Source organism: Carcharodon carcharias, chromosome 10 (genome assembly GCF_017639515.1).
Source record: "Carcharodon carcharias isolate sCarCar2 chromosome 10, sCarCar2.pri, whole genome shotgun sequence".
In the NCBI taxonomy this organism is placed as follows: Eukaryota; Metazoa; Chordata; class Chondrichthyes; order Lamniformes; family Lamnidae; genus Carcharodon; species Carcharodon carcharias.
Genome location: NC_054476.1, coordinates 31,723,251 through 31,741,937, shown reverse-complemented (window position 1 = coordinate 31,741,937; position 18,687 = coordinate 31,723,251). Strand labels below are relative to the sequence as shown.

The following is an 18,687-nucleotide window of genomic DNA, read 5'->3' as shown; positions in this document are numbered from 1 at the left end:
GGCTGACCAGGAATTCCCCCGACTCCCCCCTACCCACCTTTGAGGATGAAAATCCAGCCCTTCATCCAAGATCCAGCACCTTCAATAATGCATCATTCTTTGCAATAATGCAGCACAATCATTCCCTCCAATGAAGCAATACTCCATCCAGTAATCCTGCACTCTCTCTTCAGTGCTTACCAACGTTTGATTTTAACTAACAGTTCAGATTATTGAACTCTGACTGGCTGCATTTTACAGCCTTTAATCCAATATTTGAATAGCCGCCCTCTTTCAAAATATAGATATAAATTAACATCAATTTTGGAAACATTCAGATCCAAAGCTGCTATCAGTTTTCAGGATGGGGATCAGAGTAATGTATCACTCCTGACTTAGGACATCAGAAAGTGATGAGTCAGGAGTGTGATGGGATATTCTGCACTTGCCCAGAAGGGTCTAGCTCCAATAGCACTCAAAAAGCTCAGAATATCCAGGACAAGGTTGTCTGCTATTTCAGCACCCCAGCCATTGGCTTAAAGATCCACTCCCTCCACCATCAGTGCATCAATGGCAGTGTACACCATCCACAGAATTCACTGCAGCAATTTGCCAAAGTTTCTTGAACAGCACCAGTCAAACCGACAACCTCCACCATGTAGAAGGACCAGAGCAGCAGGCACCACCTGTGAGTTCTCCTCCAAGCCACATATTCTGCTGACTTGGAGATGTATCAAGATTCCTTCACTGCTTCAGTGTCAAAACCCTGGAAACCCCTCTACACTACACGCACTTCAAAATGTTGACATTATTGGCAGGGCTGGTATTTATTGACCATCCCTAACTGCCCTTGAGAAGGTGGTGGTGAGTTGCTTTCTTGAACTGTTGCTGTCCATGTGGTGTAGGTACACCCACGGTGCTGTTAGGGAGGGAATTCCAGTTTAATGAACCAGATGGGAATTTTACGAAAAATCAGGTAGTTTCATGCTCACCATTACTAAGGCTATATTTTCTTTCAATTCCAAATTTATTTAATTTACTGAATTTAAATTCCCCAGCTCCATAGGTCTTTGGATCATTAATCCAGTACCATAAGCACTTTTGTTGGCTGTGGTCAAGTACCCTGCTGACACTCTTCAAGGTTTAGCACATAATAAAGGTTTCAGAGGATTGATTCTACTGGGGGTGATTTAGCTGGATTCCAACTCCAGCACAGAGCTTTACCAGAGGGGAGTGCTGATCGCAGGGCCAGCCCCTGTCGTTTTGAAGAACCAATCTATAAGCATACTCTGGTGCAGAAGGGCCCTGGAATGGAATGCAGAACCTCACTGATGTTTGCTCACTTGTTTGATGAACTTGTGCATGGGTGTATTTGGAGCAACAAAGAATGGACATGTCATTTCCTATTTGTGCCAAGTTTTTCCTTATTACAAGCATCCTGCTCTGATGCTCAGTGTAACCATTAGGGGTGTCCCTTTTACTTACAGAAGTCATGCCCCTAGTAGTTGAAGGGTCAGGTGTTGCCTGTATTTCTCTTGTCTTCCTACATGAATGAGATGTTCTCCTTGAGCAGGCTGAGAGGAGTTTTGATAAAGGTTATTGGAATCACGAGGAGTTTCGATGGAGTAAATAAAGAAAAACTGTTCCCAATGGCTGAAAGGTCAGTAACCAGAGGGCACAGCTTTGAGGTGATTTTCAAAAGAACCAGAGACAACATGAGGGAAAACGTCTTTATGTAACAAGTGATTAGGATTTGGAAGACACTAACTGATGGAATAGTGAAAACAGATTCAATAGTAGTCTTCAGAAAGAAATTTGATAAATATCGGAAGCAGAAAAAAATTGCAGGCATCTGGGGGAAGAGCATTGGAGTGGGACTAACTAGATTGATCTTCGAAAGAGCTGGTGTAGACTTGGTGGGCTGAATGGCCTCCTTCTGCCCTGTGCTATTGTAAAATTGTATGAAATGTGCCAGAACCATTACAGTTACCACCACAGCCTCTTTTATTCCTTGCACTGGCAATAAGAAGACCATTATTCCAGCCCAATGCAGCCTAATTATTAATGGTACCTAGTCTGACAGCTGAGGGTGTGGAAAAAGTGGGTTAATAAACACAAATAAAAACTGCTCTTCACCTACTCCAAAGGAATCTGGTGGAAACGACAATAATCCGAGAAAAAAAGTGCATTCAGTAGTCGGGGGAACAATTTTTTATCTTCTTTATGAAACATGACCAATAATACTAAAGCTGTTAAGGGATATGGTCAAAGTCGGTTAGATGGGATTAGGTCACATTCATTGGTTTAGCAGGTTCAAAGGGTTAATTGGCCTCCTAATGTTCTGATGTTGCCAAGGCCAAATTGACTGCCCAATGTGGACTTTCTTCTCGAGCTGCTGCAGCTCCTATGGTATCAGTGCTCCCTCAATGGTTTTAGGTGTTCTTATATCACGTCTATGCTGGTGCTGGCTCTTCAAACAGAGCTCCCTACACCAATCCCATTGACATGCCTTCTATACACGTCCTTTTCAAATACTTCTCCACATTTGATCTCTGCCTCAATAGTCAATGTGGCAAAATCCTCTCGCCCACTTTAAATCACAACGTTGCTCATAATGTTACCCACACTCCTGCATCTCACCCCGGCACACACACCAACTCTTCATACATGATTGTGTATCTGCCGGGAATGCACTCGAAGGAAAGGAGGGTGTTGTATTGCAGGTAGAAGTTAGGTGCAGGGCTGCAATATAGCGAAGGATTACTCAGGAATAAGAAAACATTGGCATGCGATTGCAAGAGTTGAATGAGGTGTGTGCCCAGGCCAGAGCAAACTTTACAAAGAGCAGGAACATCCCACCTTCAATTTATAACTGATATAAAGCTGGTTTTATTTCATCATGAGATTGAAAATCATTTCATTGTCATAAATTGAATTAATTGATCTTTTTCCTTGGTGTATTTTGTGGGATCTTGCTTTGTGCAGATTGATTACTGTGTTTGCGTAGTTAGCAACAATGACTGCATTTCAGAAGTACTTAATTGGCTGTAATTTTGGGACATGAGTTACCATGAAAAGTGCTATATAAGTGCAAGTTTACTCATTCTTTTTTAAATGGATGTCAATTAATTTTCATCTCAAAATTTTCTTCCGTTTAATAGATTTAAGCAACAATAACCGAGAAATTACTGTGAATGATATTGGTGTTTATTGTGTTCATGTTAGCATTGCTCTGTCTGCTATTTTATTGATAGGCATGGGGCAGAATTTAACCCAGCCAGCCATGGCGAGAAACATGGTGGCTGGGCCCACAATCACGCGGGAGGTCGCATAACAGTTTGCCGGTGGCTGGAAAGCCTCCCGCAATTAAGTCAGAGGCAGGAAGGAGCCAAGGCGTGCAACTTGCCTGCTCATGGTGGGATGCCAATTAGGCTCATTAATGAGCCACTTGATACCAATTATCTCCTGAGTCTACTGGAATTCAGGGATTAAATGGGAGTCACATGTTTCTCCACTGTCTCTCAAAAGCCACCAGCATGAGAAGCAATTGGTTCCCAATTAAGGGACCCGGTATTGAGAAGGGAAAGGGAAAGCCACTCTTTTCCTTTGCCTCCAACCTGCCACGCCTCCCCGTGACCTTCATTCGGCCCTGCTCATCTGAGCCCAACAGTGATCCTTGGTGAAGTCCTTGGAGCATTGCCAGCAGCACCCACTGCTCCTGGTGACACTGTTGCGAATGTAGAACTACCAGCCTCTGACCAGCAGCTCTTTGTGGGGGGAGGGGGAGGGGGGAGGGGGGTGTCGCGGTAGGATTTCCACCCCAGGATCCTAAATCCTGTGGGAATCCTGTTGCTGACCAGTTAAGTGCTTGATTGGCACTTCCATTGCCCCCCTCCCCACAGAAGCGACAAGGAGGTCCCACCGGTTCTCCAACTCGCACTCATTAAACCCCTGTTATTATGTGTTTAAAGTGGACTAAAGTCTCTATTAAAATGATAAATGTCATGGGAATAGGTCATTTGCTAATGTCGCCAACATTAATTCCTCGACTTAATTTTAACTCCAGCAGACTATAGACTATCCAGAAATACAGTGACGGAGTAGCCAAACTATGTTTCTATCCCTTCCATGCCTTTTTGCAAAGTCATTCGCAGGATGTGGGCATCATGGCAATTGTTGTCCATTCCTGGTTGCCCTGAGAATATGGTGTTATGACTGGTCCCCGGGTGAGGTCCCCCAAATTGTTATGCTCTTGGGTGAGGATTGATGAACTGGCTCCTCTTCTATTTCAACCCCCTCCAGGTTAACTTAAAAAGGATCACTTCCCTCATGGATACCTTTTCCCAGTCCAAATGTATTTATGCTTTAGAAGGAGCTAATTTAACCCGGCTTTCTTGAGCCAAAGAAAGAGTAATTTTATTAGTTACTGAAAACCTAAGAAAAAATAATAAAAACACAAAACACATACACATAGATTAGAAATGAGAAGTTGAGTCTAAAAATAAAACTTTTTAAAAATATACAAATCAGTCTTTGGCTCGTCTGTGGGGGGTAGATAGTGAAACGGTACGACTTGCAGCTTTTAAGTTAGGTGATTCCAGTAGAGTTGACTTTGGCAGTTGAGCAGTTGGGTTGGAGACACTTGGTTCTGCAGGTTAGCTAAAGGAGTTGTCCTGTTTCCTTTTTGACTGTGGCTTTGCTGACTTGTGACTTGCCTCCAGCAACAGAGAGACTTTTTTTAACTGCAAGCTGCAAGGATACCTTGTTGATGATCTTCAGCTGTGACCTTTACAGCGCTCCATAACTATAACACCAGAACTAGCACACATAGATCAGGTTTGCAGCTGGATTTGTAACCCCTTTTCTTGTGTATTTCTGGAAGGGAACCATGAGAAGGGAAACTCAGACCATTTCCACATTCTGAGATAGAACTCAACAGGAAATGGTTCCTGCTGAGATGGTAATCAGACTCCATTGTCTCTGCAACCACAGGAGATCAGAGTTCAGTCTTTTGCATTGCATCTCTCCCTTTTAAGTGTCTCTGTCTAAAGTAGGTGTTGTCACCTTTTAGGTGCGACATTCCATGTTCTCTGGACTAGTTGGTCAAGTGTAATCCACATAGGAATTTTCCAGCAAGTGGTTAACTTTACATTCCCAGCCAGCTTCTGCTTGTATGCCCTTTTTAAAACAAAACACATGTCTTCCTCAATAAACTCAATATGCCCGTAAGTATTTCAGGCTGTGATCTGCTGTCATGACAATGATGATGGGCCGCCTTGAGTTGCAGCAGGCAGAGCCTTGATACAACTGCGGAACCTGCTGTGTCGCTTCAGAAGGCAATGAAGTGTCAACCACATTGCTTTGGAACTGGGGTCGCATATCAGCCTAGATTGTGTAAGGACAGGTTTCCTTCACTAAAAGGACATTAGTGAACAGTGTGAGTTTTTCCAACAATCCAACAGCTTCAATGCCATTTTTATTAATACAAGCTTTGCATTTCAGATCGTTTGAACTGAATTTAATTCTCAAATTTCTACAGTGGGATTTGAACTTGCGTTCTCTGAATTACGAGTCCAGTTAAATAACTATACTATCATAGCAGTCATGAAAGCTAATTTACAGGCAGTCATGGAAAAATAGGCTCAATTTGCATGTGGCCCTGCCCACCATGAATATTGTGGGCTCCTGGTTTATTCGCTGAAAACGCACCAGTACAAATTTGTGCTTGTCTCTGACAATTGGGTGGCTGCAGTTGACATGCACAATGGCCTAGGGGCGAAGCAATCCCACAATCAAGAGATTAGATTGAAGTTCCGCCGTCCTGTCACATCCAGTGATGAATTGTGGTTGACAATTAAACAACTGATAAGAAGAGGAAGTTCTACAAACACCCCAATGATGAGGGAGCCTATCCTGTCAGTTCAAAGACAAAGGTGAAGCCTTTGCTGATTGGGTAATTCATCTCAGCTTCCTCCTGAGGTCCCCAGCATCACTAGTCTTCAGTCAATTCAATTTGCACCGTGAGATATCAAGAAATTGCACTGGATGCTGATCCTGGGCCCTGAGAACATCCGGGCTATCATACTGAAGACTTGTGCTCCAGAAGTAGTCGGTCCCCAGCCAAGTACAGCTATAGCACTGCCATCTACCTGACAATGTGGAAAATTGCCAAGGTATGTCCTGCCCACAAAAAAAGGGACAAAATCAATCAGTAAATTACTGACCCATCAGTCCACTCTCAAACAATAGCAAACTGATGGAAAGGGTCCTCGAAGTGCTATCAAGAGGCACTTACTTAGCAATAACCTGTTCACTAACACTCAGTTTGGGTTCCACCAGACTGCAAGAGCAGGTCAGAGACTGAGAATTCTATGGCAAATAACTCACCTCCTGGTTCCCCAAAGCCTGTCCACTATCTACAAGCCACAAGTTAGGAGTGTGATGGAATACTCTTTACTTACCTAGATGAGTGCAGCTCCAACAACACTTAAGAAGCTCGACACTATCCAAGACAAAGCAGCCCGCTTGATTGGCACCCCTTCCACCACCTTAAACATTCACTCTCTCCACCACTGATGCACAGTGGCAGCAGTGTGTACCGTTTACAACAGGCTTGTCTGACCTTTTCAATTGGGCGGGTGTTTGGCCAGTGGGTGGGGGTGGGGGCTGGGGGTGCGCTTTTCAATTTTTCTCACATTCGATGGGCCAATGAGCAACTTTCAGAAAAACAAGGTTTGGCACAACATTAAACATGAATTTCAAAAAAAAGCTGACGTATGAAAATAAGCAACTTGTTGAACAAAAAAAAATCACAACAGTAAATTGATTTATGACTCTCTTAAAAAAATTAATAGGACTATTTGGATGTGAAAGGGTGGGAGTGTGTGTGTCCAGCTCACTCCCAGTCTCAGGGTGCTCAATTACTCTCACCCGCTCTCAGTGGTGAGGGTGAGAGTGTCTGTCGGTGTGTGGGGGTGAGAACCCTTAGACTGGGGGTGAGCCAGGCATATTCACCCCTCCCACTGACCCCCCCACACCCCTGCCCCGCCCCACCATGCTCTCTCTCTCACACACACACACTATCACCCTCTCTCTCTCACACACACACACACTCTCACCCCTTCTCTCTCTCTCACACACACCCTTTCTCTCCCTCTCTCTCATATTCTCCCTCTCTCTCACACACACACGCACAGACACTCTCACCCTCTCTGTCCCTCTGACACACAGACACACTCAGACACCCTCTTACCCTTTGCTCAGACACATTCACCCTCCATCTCTTCGACACACACACTCACCCCTCTTTCTCTCTGACAACCACACCTTCTCTCTCTGACACACACACACACTCGCCCTCTCTCTCTCTCACACACACTCTAACACTTTCTCTCTCTCACACTCTCTCACACACAGACATACACACACACTCATACATACACATTCACCCTCTCTCTGACATGCACGCACACACAATCACCCTCTCTGACTCATACACACACTTGCCCTCTTTCTCTCCGACAGACACACACACTCACCGTCTCTCTCTCTGAAACACACACACACTCACCCTTTTCCTCTGTTTGACACACACACACAAGCTCACCCTCTTTCTGATAGACACACACATGCAGTCTCTCTCTCTGACATAGAAACACATATACTTGCATTCTCACTCTCTCTCTCACACACTCTCTCGCTCTCTCTTTCTCACCGTCGCTCTGACTCACACACACTCGCACTCGCTCTCTCTCTCTCTCACACAGACACACACTTGCCCTCTGTCTCTCTGACACACACACATATACACGCACCCTATCCCCCTCTCTGACACACGCACACACAATCTCACCCTCTCTCTCCCACACACACACTCTCACCCTCTCTCTCCCGCACACACACTCTCACCCGCCCTCTTTCAGACAACTACATAACCACCCTCACTCACTCAGCCACCCTCACTCACTCACTCACTTACCTTCACTCACTCACTTACCCTCACTCACCAAATCAGGTGCGATGAGAGTGGAAGAGAGGCCTGGAGTGTGACCTGAAGCCTAGTGGCACCCGAACCCGAGCGCTGACAGCTGGTTGATTGCAGGGCAGGACTGGGGGTATGGTGAAGGGACCAGGGGAATCCGACTGGAGTGCAGGGAACACAGCTGGAGCCGAGCCAAAGTACTGAAAGCCGGGCGGTGAAAATGTGGTGAGCTGAGAACCCGCGTGCGCACTCCAGAGTTGCCAGTGTTCACTGTTCCTCCAATCACAGCCTGGTTCTCTTCCATGTTTGCTGCTGATAGATTCAATAATGAACCTATCAACAGCAAATGCAGGAGAGAAACAGGCTGTGATTGGAAGAGCCATCCCCTGTAGAAATCTTCAGACTCATTGACCCGTCCTACTGGCATTTACACCAAACGGCCCGGGGGCCACTTGGCAGCGCTTTGCGGGCTGCATTGCCACGGGCTGGGCAAGCCTGATCTACAAGATGCACTGCAATTCCTTCAACAGCACCTTCCAAACTCACGACCTCTACCACCTAGAAATTCAAGGGCAGCAGATGCATGGGAACACCACCACCTGCAAGTTCCCTTCAAAGCTGCAAACCATCCTGACTTGAAATCATGTCACCATTCCTTCACTATTGTTAGGTCAAAATCCTGAAACACCCTTCCCTAAAGCACTTCAACTGTATCTACGCCAGATGGACTGCAGCAGTTCAAGTACGCAGCTTATCACCACCTTCACGAACGACAATCGAGTTGGGTAACAAATGTAGGCCTTGTCAGCGACACTCTCATCACATGAAAGAATAAAAAATAACAGGACCACTTGGCTCCAGACCTCATTAGAGCCATGGTCCACACGTGAACAAAAGAGATGAATTCCAGAGGTGAGGTGAGGGTGACTGCCCTTGGCATCAAGGCAATGTTTGATCGAGTTTGGCACTGAGGAGTTCTCACAAAATTCAAGTCAATGGCAATCAAAGGAAAAACTCTCTACTGGTTGGAGTCATACATAACACACAGGAAGATGGCTGTGCTTCTTGGAGGCCAATCATCTCAGCTCCGGGACATCACCCAGGAGTTCCTCATATTTGTGTTCTAGGCCCAAACATTTTCAACTACTTTATCAATGATCTTCCTCTATCATAAGGTCAAAAATTGGGATGTTTGCTGATGCACAACGTTCAGTACCATTTGTGGCTCCTCAGAAGCAGACCATGTCCCTAAGCAGCAAGGATCAGGAGAAGGTTCAGACCTGGACTGATAAGTGGCAAGTAACATTCGTACCACAAAAGTGCCAAGCAATGTCCATCTCCAACAAGACAGAATCAAACCATCTTCCTTTGACATTTCAGCATTATCATTGCTGAATACACCACCATCAAAATCCTGGAGGTTACTGCTGTTCAGAAAGTTAACTGAACCAGCTGTTTAAATGCTGTGGCTACAAGAGCAGCTCAGAGGTTGGGAATTCTATGATGACTTTTTGACTCCCCAAAGCCCATCCACAACTACAAGACACTGGTCAGAGATGTGATGGAATACTCCCCACTTGCCTAAGTGAATGCAGCTCCAACAACACTTAAGAATCTTGACATCATCTAAGACAAAGTAGCCCGCTTGATTGGCACCTCATCCACCACTTTAAACATTTACCCCCTCCACCACCAATGCACAGTGGCAGCAGTATGTACCATCTACAAGATGCACTGCAACAACTTGCCAAGGCTCATCTTCCAAACCTGCAACCTCTACCACCTAGAAGAAGACACATGAAAACACCACTATCTGCAAGCTCTCCTCCAAGTCACTCTCCCATACTGGGTCAGAAATATATCAGTTGATCTTTCGCTGTTGCTGGGTCAAGATCCTGGAACTCCTCTCTCCACCCCCCCAACAGCTGTTACTTACCACTTATCAATCCAGGACTGAACCTTGTCCTGATCTTGCTGCTTAGGGACATGATCTGCTTCTTAGGAGCCACAAGTGGTACTGAACATTGTGCATCAGCAAACATCCCAATTTCTGACCTTATGATAGAGGAAGATCATTGCCTAAGTAGTTGAAGATGCCTGGGTTTAACGACATCACATGGACAACAGCAATTGAGGGCTCACCACCACTTTCTCAAACACAATTAGAGGTGGGCAATAAATTCTGGCCTAGTCAGCGATACCCACATCCCATGAACATGAATAAAATATAAGGACATCTCTTGCATCCCAGGATCTTGTGGTTCTTCCACACAAACCTTATAATAATCTGCTCCAGTAATGAAACACCGTTCACCTTGTGGCAATCGATCTCTGTGACTGAGAGGCAGCAGGATGCGATATTGCGCTCTTTATTTGTGAGTCTTGAATGGTGCTATGCAAGTGTACTTTCTGTTGTTCTGAGGCTGGACAGAACTGGTGGAACATCCAGGAGAGGCTCGTGTCCCTTCTGGAGTTGTTATGGATTCTGCAGGAGTTAAAAATTAATCTCCGAGATATTTTCCAAGCAAAACCCAGGAGAAAAATCTTGTTGTCATTTGGTAAAACAGAACCCTGAGTTAAGTGGACTCTGATTGGTAGAGGTGTTGCTATGGAGAATGCACAAGTGATGGTGACTGACAATTAACTGCCAAGCATTGTTTGAAATTTGACCAATCAGGGTCAAGATGCCTGGTTTAAAGCATTGCCCTGAGGAATGAGTCAGCAAAAGGTTGTCAATTATTTTGTTTAGCTGAAATAGGTGCAATGTGTGTATGTGTTCTTTCTGTCTGAAAAGAACTGGGCCCTGTGTATTAATATATGTAGTTTCCAGTACATGCAAATGCACCATATTGCAAGCTCAACTGACAATCTTAAATTGGCTGTCAGTGTAATTCCTAGCACATAGAGGATTACTTAGCAAATGTTGTCCAATCGCAGAATCACATCTGATGTTGGACACTGTGTTTTGAGTTTTGCAAGCACAGGCTGGTTGGGTACGGTCAGTACCTTGCCCATTGCGAACAGCAGCTGGATATGCTGCATGATACAATCCAGTCTTCGGGACGTGTGGCCTAAGTACCTAGCATCACACTGGGCACTGAAATTCATATACCACATTACTCATTTGTGAGCTAGGCAGAACATCTTTTTGGCTTGATGGCAGCACCTGTCAGTGGCGAATACCACTCGTGTTGCTACTGCATAGTAGCAGCGTGAAACAGCTAGCTTCACCTGTTGCTTAAATTTTTGAGATACTGTGCCCTTCCAGGGTAATCTGAGGTAGACGGGGCACTTCTCAGGGCTGAAAGTGACAGCCTTAGACCCATTCATGAGTTTGCGCGATCAAGGTAGCCATTATCCCACGGGATGCCTTTGATGCGCCTATTTCAGCATCGAGCTTGCATGGTGAGCAAATGGTTCGGGCCCTGCCAATAAGATCAATCTTATAGTGTGTGGAATTGTAAGAATCCCAACGCGCACACTGACCAGTGAAGGTAGGCTTGCGGTCGACTGTGGTAGAAAATACCTGGCAGATTTCATAAACTTGAGCAACAGGTGAAGCTAGATGTTTCACGCTGCTACTATGCAGTAGCGGCATGAGACAGGATGCTGCCATCAAGCCAAAAAGATGTTCTGCCTATCACATAAACGAGCAACGTAGTACACGATTTTCAGTGCCAGTGTGATGCTAGGTATGTAAGCCGTGCATCCCAAAGACTGGTGGATCGTATACGTACATGTGTAATCAGCATGCCCCAGCCATTGTTCACAACAGGCAGGGTACAGACCGTACCCAACCAGCCCGTGCTTGCAAAACTCAAAGCACAGTGTCCAAAATTAGATGTGACTCCACAATTGAACAACATTTGCTAAATCATCCTTGATGTGCTAAGAATTGCACTGACAACCAATTTAAGATTGTCAGTTGGACTCGCAATGTGGTATCTTTGCGTGTACTGGAAGCTACACATATTTATATACAGGGCCCTGTTCTTTGCAGACAGAAAGAACATATGTACACTACACCTGTTTCAGTGAAACAAAATAAGTGACAGCCATTCACTGGCTTATTCCTCAACGCATACCTTGACCAATCAGCGTCAAGCTGTCTGGTTTAAATTTCAAACAATGCTTGGCAGTTAACTGTTAGTCACCATCAGTGGCAACATCTCTACCAATCAGAGTTCACTTGCCAACCAATTAGCACTCTCTTCTCATACAGTATAAATTGTTGTTTTCTGCTAATATTGGAATTCTTGAGTATCCTGATGAATGCAATACAAAAAGCTTCAACAGGTCTCTTTTTTCCCTGCAGTAGAAGGTCAAGTGTTGAAACTTCTAGCATTGGCAACTTCACTTCCATCTGGCCTCCCAATCTTTATGACAGCAAATATTGGGCAGATTAATTCCCCTCCTTTTTCCTCCCCATGCCCATCAGAATTTCTCAGGGTTCTCTGAAAAAGCCCACTGTAAACAGGGCACACCTTCCCAAATTACATTCATTCCATGTGCAAAAAGTTCAGGATTCATAGGCTAATAAACCTTGCTTCAGTTTGCTTCACAATGTGTGAAGTCTGAGGGTGCCCCATGTCAGTGTTTAGTGTGGGAAACCTCCTTTTGATGTTAAAAGAATTAGAAATGCAGGAAATTTGTTACTTTTCCCACTTTCTCTGGTTTGCTGATGGGCTGAGTCTATCAGTCAGAGATTGACAATTTTCATCGCTTAGCTCTAGTGCAGGAAGGAAACAGCTGTGGGGAGGATTGTGAATCAAGTACAAAGCATGCCTGATTCTCTTGTCGAACAGTGTTGTTTGCCCACACTTTCAGAAGGTGAGAGAAAACGGCATCAGAATCTGAAAATGAGAAGAAAAAGATCAAGATGCTAGCAGAGAAATGTTTAGTAGAGTAGAGTATAAATCAAGGGGTAGTGTTCATAGTCGTAGAGGTCTACAGCACAGAAAAAGGCCCTTTGGCCCATCGAGTCTGCGCCGGTCAAACAAGTACCTAACTATTCTAATCCCATTTTCCAGCACTAGGCCCATCACCTTGTATGCCAAGGCATCGCAAATGCACATCCAAATACTTCTTAAATGTTATGAGGGTTTCTGCCTCTACCACCCTTTCAGGCAGTGAGTTCCAGATTCCTACCACACTCTGGGTGAAAAAGTTCTTCCTCACATCCCCTCTAAACCTCCTGCCCCTTACCTTAAATCTATGCCCTCCAGTTATTGATCCCTTCACCAAGAGATTATATATATATATATATATCCTCCTGTAATCTAAGGCTATCCTCTTCACTATTTACCACCCCACAAATTTTTGTGTCATCCGCGAACTTACTAATCAACCCTCCTACATTCAAGCCTAAATCATTTATATATACCACAAACAGCAATGGACCCAACACCGATCCCTGAGGAACCCCAGTGGACACAGGCATCTGGTCACAAAGACACCCCTTGACCTTCACCCACTGCTTCCTGCCACTCGGCCAATTCTGGATCCAATTTGCCAAATTGCCTTGGATTCCATGGGCTCTTACCTTCTTTATTAGTCTCCCATGCGGGACCTTATCAAAAGCCTTGCCAAAGCTTTTGTACCTTGCAATTAACAGACCGTTGGTGATATTATCAGACAAAGACTTTGCAGGCAGAATCTTCCATTCTGGGGTCTAAATTTGGTGATGGGCACAGAAGTGGAGTGATTTCCATGGGGAGCGGGGCGAAATGGCTGACCATGTGCAACCTTGTGCTGTCCAGCTCGTCAAATATGCATCTGCGAGGAGCTTGCAGATTCTTGCAGTGGGGGCAGGCAGGAAGTCGCTGCCCCTGCTGTTACCTCATGGGGTCAAAGGTCCAGGCACCATATTAAAGGACGCCCAGACAGCCTGCACTATCCCTTCCAGCTTTGCCCATCCACTGCTCCACCTGTCCCTGCTAACTCTTGCTCCCTTTCTTGGTCATGCTCCACGTAACTTGTACTGCCACCACCCGGTCTCAAGCGTAGGCTGGCACTTACAGACACTCCCCAAAGAGGACAGTGCAGCAGCAGCTCACCGTTAAATCATGGAAGAATACCTTGTCAAGTGCACGCCACTCATGTGCAGTCATAAAATTGAGCATTCAAATTTCTCTGTGGTGGGGAATTCAGTTTAGAGAGGGAACTTAATTCTGCTGAGCTGGCCTTTTAATGAGCGCACATAACATGCTAATGCATGCAAAAGGGCTTTCCGACATTGCTTGTCGGGAAAATCAACCCGCCTTTATGGTGCCAAGAACATAATTGCTAAAGCTCATCCCGCCATCAGGAATTTTTGGCCTCACACCAAATTAAGTACCCCTGTCCACCAAGCTTTCCACTTCCCATGTGACCAGAAGATTCTGCCCTGCCTATTCCTCCATTAGTAATCCTCTTTCTGAGGCGTTAAGCCTCTGCTAAAATCAAGGAAAGCATTCCACGCAGAAGACTTAACATTGCATCCCTTGCCCCTACCTAACCCCTACCATCTAAAATACCTTTTAGCAGCGTATAGAATAATAAAATCTTCTAGCCATTTGGCCCATCATTCCTGTGGCATCTCTTTTAAAGACCTATCCATTTAGCCCCATTCCCCCCCTGCTCTTTCTCCATAGCCTTGTAATCTTCTTCCCTTCATTTATCCAATTCCCATTTGGAAGTTACTATTGAATCTGCTTCCACCACCCTTTCAGGAGTTAGCAATGCCTGGACGAGTTTACATTTTTGGAGTGAAGATGTGTACAGAGAATAACCAAGCAGAATATTAGCTTTTAGGGAATTGAGCATGGGGCATGGTAATCTTAAATGCGTTGACATGGAAGCTGTTTTTCACTTCTAAAGTTTGCATGTGTTTGTTTCTATAAGGTGCAGAATCCTTTGGATTGTTTTCATGTACAATAAATGGAGAAGAAAGAGATCAAACACACAGAGCAGTATTCAGGTAAGAACCATTCCACTTAGCAACTACAGAAGGAGGCCATTCGGCCCACCATCCCTGAACCCGTGCTAGTATTTAGCTAGCACTACAGACTCCAATCCCATTTCCCAGCCTGTAGGTTAACTTGCTACTGCTTTCATTGCTTTTTTTTTTTGAGGACATCTTCAAATTAAATACACGCCTCACCATAATTTATTTATCTGAAACCCAGGGCCTGACATCGTCCGTGATGTTCCTCATGACATCAAAACATTGCCGGTTGGTTGTGAATTCAAAGAAGAGCAGGAGAATTCTCCCCTGTGTTGTGGCCAGTATTTGTCCCTGAACCAATATCACTAAAACAGATTATCTGGTCATTATCACATTGCTGTTTGTCAACCTGCCATGTTTCCTACATTAGGAAACATTGTAATGTTATTTAATTGGCTGGAAATCTCTTTAGGATGTCCTCTATAGAAATTGAAGTTCTTTCTTTATTACTCTGAGGCCTGCCAGAGCATTCAGTATGCAGGGAAGTTCAACCCAAAGAACCATCAGCAAGATTCCTCATTAGTATTAGGGCCACGAGGATACTCATTACCCCGGTTAGAAACCACACAATTGCTCAGCTGAGGAGAATGCCATCTGCCCTACTTCCTTCAGTAAGGATCTCACTCACTATCTCCTTCAAGATAAATTGGTGGTTCTTGAAATTTTTCTTCTAAGTGGTCAGTACTATGTCCCTTTATCACCTAGAGCAGCTTTTGGGAACTGGTTACAGATTTCCAGTGTCTACCAGGGGTAATTGCCCCAGTACTACAGAAATGGTTATGATCCATATCTCTGTCTCTGCCTTTAGTGTGGCATTCATCTCCCTCCATTGAACTGGTGTCATATATTTAACCATATGCTTCTAAAGTTATAGAGAGATTGCTTCAATCTGCCTGAGTGGGCTGACAAAATGACTGTATATTTATATCTATCTAAATGTATATTTATATCTATCTAAATATATGAAAACATTAAGATACTTCCTTTCTGCACAGCTTGATTTCATGTCATATTTTTGACGCACATTTCAGGGTAGATTTAGACTACTCATGACTGAAAGAGAGCTGGCATCTCTACTTTGAAGTAAAAGTTGATTTTCAATCACCCATTTTACACATATGCACCAAATCTAAACCTCTCTCCTTTATGTCATCTTCATCCATTATAAATTCTTGTAACCATTTATAATGATTTTGCTGCTGTAAATTCATTTTCATTGCATTAGCTGATCACTCATTACCACAACTCACTCAGAATCCTTTCTGGATTTTATTAACCATTATTTTGCTCACTAACTGAAATTTCTAATATCCCAAATAAGTTTTATTTCAACAATCAAGGAAATTATATAGTGCAGAAAAACTTGAAATCCATTGGATCTTTTAATGTCTTAGTTGAGTTTTCACTTGAAAGACCCAGGCAGTTCCAAAAGCCAGACCTGGATTTTATGGGATTTTTTATTTCCTTGGGGTATTTTTCTGATTGTCTGCTGTAGCTATGCTGGAAAATCAAGAGAAACCCTGGAGAAATGACGTTAATGCCACTTACATTGTCCCGCCATGGATTCCGCACATCATCTGCTGAAGCTATGAAGAATGATCAGGAGAATTCCCCTGGAAACCCAGCCCCGAAATTTTGCCTAATGTTTTCCCCCAGATCAGTGACCCTGAGCTGAATATGAAATCTGTGGTTGAACATATGCAGCGTACCTGATTTCCAGTGCACCTTAGTTAGCCACACAAATAGAATATTTTCTTTTCCCCAAAACTTACTGCATAAACATTTTTAAACATATTTGAACAAAAGCTTGAGGGGACAGTTCTCCAAATCTTTATTCGATTAAATTTAGGCTGAGGTTTTTTAATATTTTGAACAGGGAGGCTCTGTGTATTTTTAAAATAAACTGTCTGTGTGAGTGAGAAAAATACATTCTACTGAAGATGTACCTATCTTTTTTTAAAAAGCAAAAACTGCTGGAAATAGCAGATCAGGCAGCACCTGTGGAGAGAGAAAAGCAGAGTTATTGTTTCAAAGTTGATGATGTTCTGACAAAACATTAACTATTTCTCTCTCCACAGATGCTGTTTGACCTGTTGAATATTTCCAGCATTTTGGGTTTTTATTTCAGATTTCCAACGTCTGTAGAATTTTGCTTTTGCACACGTCTTAACATTTGTTTTGTGTTCTCGAAATTTCAGAAAGCCCATTAAGCAGAGAGAGAGAGACAACAGGGATAATTTTCACCTTTGGTGGCATTTTAAAGTTTGTACTTTAAAATATCTCCGTTTATTAAGATTACTACTTAAGTGTGCCAGAAATAAATTTAAGATTTATCCTTGATCTGAACTGGATAAAAAGCTCCCACCAATTACTCATCGGTTAGCTTCTTCCCTTATGCTGACATCGCTTTAAGTGTTTTTCTTCCTGATGCTCAAATTCCTTTATCTATTAAATTTTATTTAAATTTCCTTTATCAGATGCTAAAAACACTAAACACACATATATTTATATTGATATTTAACTTTTATACCTAAAGGCCCAGGTTCTGCTGTTCCTCCCTCTCTTTTGATTTAGGTGTGATGTCACTTTTTGAATTTTCCCCCACCTCTGGTTTGGTCTTTGCTGTCCACTTCCCATGCTGCTTTTAAATACACTGCTCTCCCAATGAGCTTTTCTGTACTTCCTTGATTACAGTGGTTCAAGAAGGTGGCTTATCAAGAGCATCAATAAATGTTGGCCTGGCCAGCAACTCCCACATCTCGCAAATGGATAAATAAAAATAAATATAAATAGAGACTATTGTAACCAGCATTGGCACTTCATGGCGCTCTTTTACAAGTACATAATATAACTTGAGCTGCGGTTTGCAGTCTTCCTCACCAGTTAAAGGAGATCTAGCACAGAGATTACTTATTACTTTGGTTACCTTTGAAATGAGTCATGAAATAAACCACATTAAAACTAACTCCTTGTTGAGGATTGACAACATTCAGGTATAGGAAGTTGATGCTCAGTGAATTAATATTATTCATTCATTGAGAAAGCTGTGTAATTATAAATGTGACACGGATAACTGTTTCCTGTGTCACATCAGCGTGTTTGCGTGCACTATGTTCATAACAGTGCAGGGTGGAAATTATAATCGGTATGCTTCTTAAAGCCTGTGATAAAATAACACAAAATTAGAATGACAACTTTGATATTGTAATATATTGCAATATTTTCTCATTGATCACTTAGAGCCTTTTTACCTCATTCTACGTTAGTTTGACAGAGGCTTTAAGTGTTTGTACAAGAACAGGGCTGATTGCAATTTCCACCACTATGTCCAAAATCACGACATAATAAAGCTATAGGATGATTAAGGCAAAGAGCAAAGTAATAGATTGTGGAAAATAGCTAATTATCTGGGATGAGGATGGATCTGGGGAAAGTAGCTGAATGGGAATATTTAAAAAGGCGATCGAATGAGTTCAGGATAAAAACATTCAACTAAATAACAAAAAACACGTTACTCAATAACAAAACCCCTTATGTGAGTAAAGAGATAAAGGTAAAACTGAAACTAAAGAAAAAGGCATACACTGAAAAAGGCTTGCATTTATGCAGCACCTTTCCTGACCGCAGGACATTCCAAAGTGCTTTACAACCAATCATGTAGTTTTTGAAGTGTAGTTGCTTTTGTAATGTAGGAAATGTGCAAGCCACTCTGTGCACAACCAGCAATATAATAACAACTAGA

The 18,687-nt window shown here is 43.4% G+C and overlaps 1 protein-coding gene across 2 annotated transcripts in view; it reads left to right on the top strand.

The window, feature by feature from the left end:
• The window catches only part of mapk8ip1b (mitogen-activated protein kinase 8 interacting protein 1b), a 187,649-nt gene that overhangs the window by 152,555 nt on the left and 16,407 nt on the right, over positions 1–18,687 (top strand). For both annotated transcript variants that reach the window (XM_041197839.1, XM_041197838.1), the window contains exon 6: positions 14,843–14,918. In XM_041197839.1, coding sequence (XP_041053773.1) covers positions 14,843–14,918 — 76 coding nt within the window. The remainder of the gene's footprint in view (positions 1–14,842; positions 14,919–18,687) is intronic.